This window comes from Myotis davidii, unplaced genomic scaffold, assembly GCF_000327345.1.
Source record: "Myotis davidii unplaced genomic scaffold, ASM32734v1 scaffold1203, whole genome shotgun sequence".
Taxonomy (NCBI): Eukaryota; Metazoa; Chordata; class Mammalia; order Chiroptera; family Vespertilionidae; genus Myotis; species Myotis davidii.
Genome location: NW_006294353.1, coordinates 1,013,503 through 1,020,275, shown reverse-complemented (window position 1 = coordinate 1,020,275; position 6,773 = coordinate 1,013,503). Strand labels below are relative to the sequence as shown.

The following is a 6,773-nucleotide window of genomic DNA, read 5'->3' as shown; positions in this document are numbered from 1 at the left end:
CTGCTTGTCAACATTAGCCCCAATGTCACCAGGTCCTCGCGTCTGGTCTCTGTTGGCGTCCATCTGCCAAGTTGCACACTCAGCTCTGGGACCCCTTTCTCACCTCGGGAGCATCCTCCTCCCTCACCCCTGCAGTCCTGCTTCCCCTGGCTTCTGGCACATGGCCACCATTTGCCTCTACTCTAGACTGGCCCCAGTGGGTTTCTTCTCTGTTGGGGTCCCCAAGACCACCCAGGTCACTGGTTCCCTGGGACTCAGCGTATAGCTCAGCCGTGGGCAAACTACGGCCCGTTTGAAAGAATAAAACTAAAAAAAAAAAAAAAAAAAAGACCATACCCTTTTATGTAATGATATTTACTTTGAACTTATATTAGTTCACACAAACACTCCATGCTTTTGTTCCGGCCCTCCGGTCCAGTTTAAGAACCCAATGTGGCCCTCGAGTCAAAAAGTTTGCCCACCCCTGGTCTAGCTAATGTATTACAGCCAAAGGACACAGGAAAATGGCTCGGGAAGAGGCGCGTGGAGCCGCGGCCAGAGGAAACCAGGCACAAGCTTCCAGGCGTCCCCTCGGCGTGGGCTCAGGCTTTGCCACCACCAAGCCATGACAGGTGTGAAGTGTTAGCTGCCAGGGCGCTCCTTGGAGACTCAGCACCCAGGGTTCTATTGGGGCTGGCCCTGGAGGCACCTCCGCAGCGAGGCGTGTTCCAGCACCGCAGCAGCCTGGAGAGCAAGCGGCATTTAGCACAAACCACATTGTGCAAACATTTAGGCATGGGTGTGAGCCGCTCTTCGTGCCAGGAAGGCTGTATTTCAGCGCCGGGAACTTGACCCGCCAGGTTCCTGAATGCCAGCCAATGGCCAGCCTTTGGACGGGCCAGTGACTTCTGTGTGCGTCCAGCCCAGACAGCAGTCTGCGCTCCAGGCCCCGTATAACTCACAGTGCACCAGGGACCACGAGCTCCTGCGTGCTGTGGCCCTGCCCGCCTCTTCCCGTTTCTCTGCCATCCCCCCCGGCTCACCTCACCCCAGCCCGGGTGCCTTCCTCTCCTGCTTCACCCCATGCTCGCCACTGCCCTGGTGCCTTGGCACCTGCTGCACCCTTGGCCCGGCAGCCCTCTGACATAGGCACCGCCCACTTGTGCAGGTCTTGCCCATCCAGGACAGCCTCCCTCCTCCCGCCTCATCATCAGAGCGGCTATGGGAATTCATGTCTCATGGCCCACTTGTACCCCCACCCCCCACCATGGAAGCTCCACGAGCCTGACTTGCCCACCCCTGACATCCGTGGCAAAGTGGCATAGTGGTCACTTCCCCGGAGGGTCACCCACCCCACACGAGCCACGGCAATCCCACCAGCTGAGGCTGCCGATGGAAAGTCCAGACTTGGGGTCGAGGGGAAGGGGCTTCGGAGTCCCAGCCCCGATCTCCCTGCTGGCCCCCTTTCTAGAAGGTCCTCTGGGGACCACTTGTCCATTCAGTTTCCAGTGGTCACTGAGGGCTGGGTAGGTGTGTGTGGGGGGAATTCTCAGGGGAGGATGTTGGTTTGTGGGAGACCACATCCACCAAGCAGGTTGGGGAACTCAGGCTGCAGTCCTCTGGTGGGGCCTCAGGGGGCCGGGCTGGAGGTGGACTGATAAGGCCCCACGTTCCTGTAGACTGAACGCCATGCAAATGATACCCCAATGGCCAGGCTTTCTAACAAGGGGCACTGGGCACTTCTGATCCCCTCCCCTCATCACTGAGGCTAGGAGCCGCTCACTGGGCTGTGGAGGGCATGAAGAATCAGTGGTGGAGTGAGTTGCCCAGCCTGGGAGGTCTGGAGCTTAAGCCTGCATCTCCCCCAGCCACACACAATGGCAGCAGATTAAGTCACAGTGAAGAGTCCTGGTGTCATGACTGTAACTGAGCCCCCTACTGCCTACCTGAAGGTTGTCTCTCCTATCTGAGGAGCGCTAGTGTCATGTGACTTCACAGATAAAGAAGCAGACCCAGAGAGGTTGAGCAACTCACCCAAGGCCACACAGTGGGTGAGTGAGAAATGGGTTCCTGGTGTTTTCTGCTTGGGGCTGTTAAACCACAGACTGCGGGCAACCCCCTCCCCTATAGAGCAGGGAGTGGTCAGGGCTCCCAGCTTGAGCCTGCAATGAGGCTATCTAAACCAGCTGGGCCAGGGCGATAGGCCCCCCGGGGAACCTGTCCCCCACCCCTCCAGCTCAGCCATGAGGATCTGGGCCATTTCTGCCTGAAAGGAGGAAGTGGTTTAGCCCGTGTCCCAGGACAGGAAACGGGGGGCAGCCAGCATATATCTGGGGCTGGCTGATTCGTTAAGCACAGGTTCTCATACTCAGGGCCCATTATGTGTGTAGTTTTAGTTTTTTTAAATCAGTAAAAAATTAATACAATAATAATGAATATATAATAATGATGCCAATGCTGTAATAAAATATAATTTCAAATGGTTTGGGGATTTTTGTTGTTGTTCATCCTCACCTGAGGATTTTTTTAAAATACATTTTTATTGATTTTAGAGAGGAAGGGAAAAGGAGAGAGAGATAGAAACAACAATGATGAGAGAGAATCATTGATCTGCTGCCTCCTGCACGCCCCACACTGGGGATCAAGCCTGCAATCCGGACATGTGCCCTGACCGGGAATCAAACCATGACCTCCTGGTTCACAGGTCGACACTCAAACACTGAGCAATTCCAGCTGAGGATAGAGAGTCAGAAACATCCATGAGAGAGAAACATCCATAGCTGCCTCCTGCACACCCCCTACTGGGGATGTGCCTGCATGCAACCAAGGTACATGCCCTTGACCGGAATCGAACCCAGGACCCTTCAGTCTGCAGGCCGACGCTCTATCCACTGAGCCAAACCAGCCAGGGCCCAGGCATGTGCTTTTAATGAGGGAGTGAACCTATGACCCTTTGGTACATGGGCCGACACTCTAACCATTTAGCCACATCATTCAGGGCTGGGGGTTTTTTAGTTTAGTTTATTGTTTGTTTTTTTTTACAAAAGTCAAAATGTGACCCTGTGTGCACAGTGAGACTCACACTACCCAGGCTTCATCCTGCCTCAGGCCCTTTATGCAGCTCCCTCTACCTAATGCATTCTTTCTGCACCCCACCCCCCCAATCAAGTTGGCTCCTAACTGCCCCCAGGTGCCCCTTCAGTTAGGCCCCTTCTGGGGGTTCTTACAACCGCAGTTCCTGCTTCCTGGCCTGCTGTTCGCTTTGAAACAACATTGACAATTTCTTACTCTCTTCATTGCTCTCTAGATTGTAGACACTGGGAGGGTGGGGCTTGTGCCTGTCCTGGGGTCTCCTCTCTGTCCCCTCAGGATCTGGCACACATCAGATGCTCAGTAAAGGCTTGTCCAGATCTGAGTGGAGCAAGGGTGCCCCTCCACCTGCAGCTCAGCAGCTTCGTTGGGGTGTGGACCGAGGGGTTGTCCTGGTCCCGCCCCAGGCTCACCTGCTTAAGGAAACAGGAACCGCCTGGGGCCCCGCCCTGCTGACGTGTGGACCCTGAACTGAAACTCAGGCACCTCCAGGCAGCACGGGCACAGCCAGAGCGAGGGCCTCGGCCTCGGCCGCCCAGGGGTCTCCCAGGTATGTTCCCTGGGTGGGGACTCCTCAGTCAGCCACATGCCCACCTATGAGGTCCTGGGTGAGGCTGGGCCCCTGAGAGTCTCAGCCCCAACCCAGTCCTAGAGGACAGAGCACGGGGTCCAGGCTGGGCCAGAGCGGGTGACGGGGCTGGCAGGACCAGAGAAGCATGAGCAATCTTTTGGAGGCACCAGGAGGTGACCATTGGAAAATGGAGCTGGAGGTGGGGAAAGAGCAGTTCCAGCTAAGAATAGCAACAGTGTGGAGGGGAAAGAGAACTTGATCGGCCCTAGTTGGCTTGGGTCAGTGGATAGAGCGTTGGCCTGCGGAAAGAAGGGTCCTGGGTTGAATTCCAGTCAAGAGCACCTGCCTGGGTTGGGGCTCGATCCTCAGTAGAGGGCGTGCAGGAGGCAGCCAATCAATGATTCTCTCTCATCATTGCTGTTTCTATCTCTCCCTCCCTCTCCCTTCCTCTCTGAATCAATAAAAAAAAATTTTAAAAAGAGAGAGAATGTGATCACTTTGGAGTAGAGCAGAGATGCTGTTAGGGGATGAGGAGGTGGGGAGGCTCCAGGGCCAAGAATTTGAAACTTAGTGTGGCCTCACTCATCACTAAACCATCTATTCATCAGCACACATCCTGCACCCTCCACTGTGCTGATGCTGGGGACCCAGAAAAATCCAAAAGGATGTAGCCCGGGCCTAGACCCTCCCTGGCACCCCCAATATGGGGGAGACAGACCAGACACAGACACTCCAGCTCCATGAGGCAAGGCTAGGCTAGAGGCAAGAATTGTGGGAAAGGTGGGGGGCATAAAAGGGTGCCAGGGTTTTGTCCAGGGGAAGAGACAGGAAAGCTGCATGGAGGAGGGGATATTTTTGCTGGGTCTTGAGGGGTAAGTAGGAGGTCTCCATTAATAGGTCACTACTGGACTCATGGACTTTTATTATAAATACAGGTGTTTTGTGCTGGGCTCTACCAATCAATACCAATGTTGTGACTGGATCAGCCCTTGTGGCTCTTATTATGATTTCAAGATCCCTTGAAGCCATAGTCATCAGGAAACTTCAAAATAAAAGGTTTATGTATTACTTAAGGACCTGGAAATTATACAGCACACCTGGGACCACTCAGCGAGGTCAGAGGTAGAGCACGCGTGCACACAGGCAAGTAGCCCAAAGGGTCAATTATTGAAATCAACCGAGATCTCTAAAACAGTGGTTCTCAACCTTCCTAATGCCACGACCCTTTAATACAATTCCTCATGTGGTGGTGATCCCCAATTTCATTGCTACAAATTGAACATAATTAAAGCATCGTGATTAATCACAGAAACACTATGTAATTATAAATGTGTTTGCCGATGGTCTTAGGTGGCCCCCGGGAAAGGGTCGTTGGACCCCCAAAGGAGTCTCGACCCACAGGTTGAGAACCGCTGCTCTAAAACAAAGCAGCCGCAGCGGGGGAAGGCAGCTTGGCTCTTCAGCCGCCTCGCGACCCACAGGTTGCGAACCGCTGCTCTAAAACAAAGCAGCCGCAGTGGGGAAGGCAGCTTGGCTCTTGGGTCGAGTGGCTGGCAATGTTTACTGGAGATTGCCATCGCTGAAACGGATGCCTCCGCAATCAAAGCTTAAGTCAGGCACTCGCGTTACAAAAAAGAAAGAAAAACCCACACGCACTGTCAGGACGTACACAGCACTAGGTAAATATCATTATCCCCAAGTCGCAGTGGGAAATACAGGCACAGAGAGGTCCCCCAACCATAAAATTATTTTCGTTGCTACTTCATAACTGTAATTTTGCTACTGTTATGAATCGTCATGGAAATGTCTGATATGCAGGATGTATTTTCATTGTGAGGAATTGAACATAAAGCATAGTGATTAATCACAAAAACAATATGTAATTATATGTGTGTTTTCCGATGGTCTTAGGCGACCCCTGTGAAAGGGTCGTTCGACTCCCAAAGGGGTGGCGACCCACAGGTTGAGAACCGCTATTCTACAGGGTTGAAAAATTAGATTTGAGTGTGTGTGTGTGTGTGTGGGGGGGTGACCCACAGGTTGAGAACCGCTGTTCTACAGGGTTGAAAAATTAGATTTGGGTTGGGGGGGCCAGTTTGGGGTGAGTGTGAGGGTTCACCCAGCAGGGCACAGCCCTTCTGCTGGCTTTACACTAACTTCAGACTGTTTTGCAAATTGGCGCTGGTTTTTTTCTCTGTTTTCCAGCTCTGTGTCATTAGCTCACAAAGTCCAGTGGTACCTGAGCTTAAAATTATTGAGAATGGGTGTGAATTAACCATGCACCTGACACATTACAGCTGTGCCATTCATGGCCACCACGCCTGGGGACACTGGTGGCAGAAGCAACTGTTTGGGGCACATCTCTGTGGTGTTTAACGCAACCCTGGCAACCCTTTGTGGCACCCACTGAGTGACCGTATTTCTTTCATTCATTCGTCATGTGGACATCTCCACCTCCCACCAGGGACATTGGTAGTTGCTTAGTATTTAAATAAATTCAGTTCTTAAATTTAAATACATGTATCTATAAAGAGAATTTTCCAACACTTGCAATAATGAAATAATAATATTCTTATTATTCCCTTTTGTTCTCATTATTTCATTTTTTTTACTCTGACCTCCTTTTATTCTTATTATTTCATTTTATTCTTTTTTGTTTAGTTAATTCTCACCTGAAGATTTTTTTTTCATTGGTTTTTAGAGAGAGAGGGAGGGGGGAGGGAGAGAGAGAGATATATCAGTGTGAGAGAGACACATCGATTGGTTGCCTCCTGCATGCGCCCTGACCAGGGCGGGGATAGAACCTGCAACCCAAGTGGTGCCCTTGACAGGGAATCCAACTCTGGACACTCTGTCCATGGGCCCACGCTCTATCCACTGAGCAACACCGGCCAGGGCTTTCCTTTTATTCGCATTATCTTTGGAGGATTTTTGGAAGAAAATCGGTAAGTGAACATACATAAAGTGCCAGCACATAGTAGGTGCTCAAGAAACACAAGCCAGTTTCAAGTTGGTTGCTCTGTCCAGCGCGGAGGACTTCTCCAAAAGGAGGCACCATGAGCTGCGAGAATCAGATAAAGATGGGAAGTGGACCCAGGCCTGACTCTCTCTCCTCCTTCTTCCCCACACCCCC

At 52.0% G+C, this 6,773-nt stretch overlaps 1 protein-coding gene across 1 annotated transcript in view; it reads left to right on the top strand.

The window, feature by feature from the left end:
- The first annotated feature begins 3,827 nt into the window (after nucleotides 1-3,827).
- Nucleotides 3,828-6,773, top strand: part of HSH2D (hematopoietic SH2 domain containing) — an 11,612-nt gene continuing 8,666 nt past the window's right edge. The window contains exon 1 of the mRNA XM_006768464.2: nucleotides 3,828-3,839. Within this exon, the coding sequence (XP_006768527.1) occupies nucleotides 3,828-3,839 (12 nt within the window). The remainder of the gene's footprint in view (nucleotides 3,840-6,773) is intronic.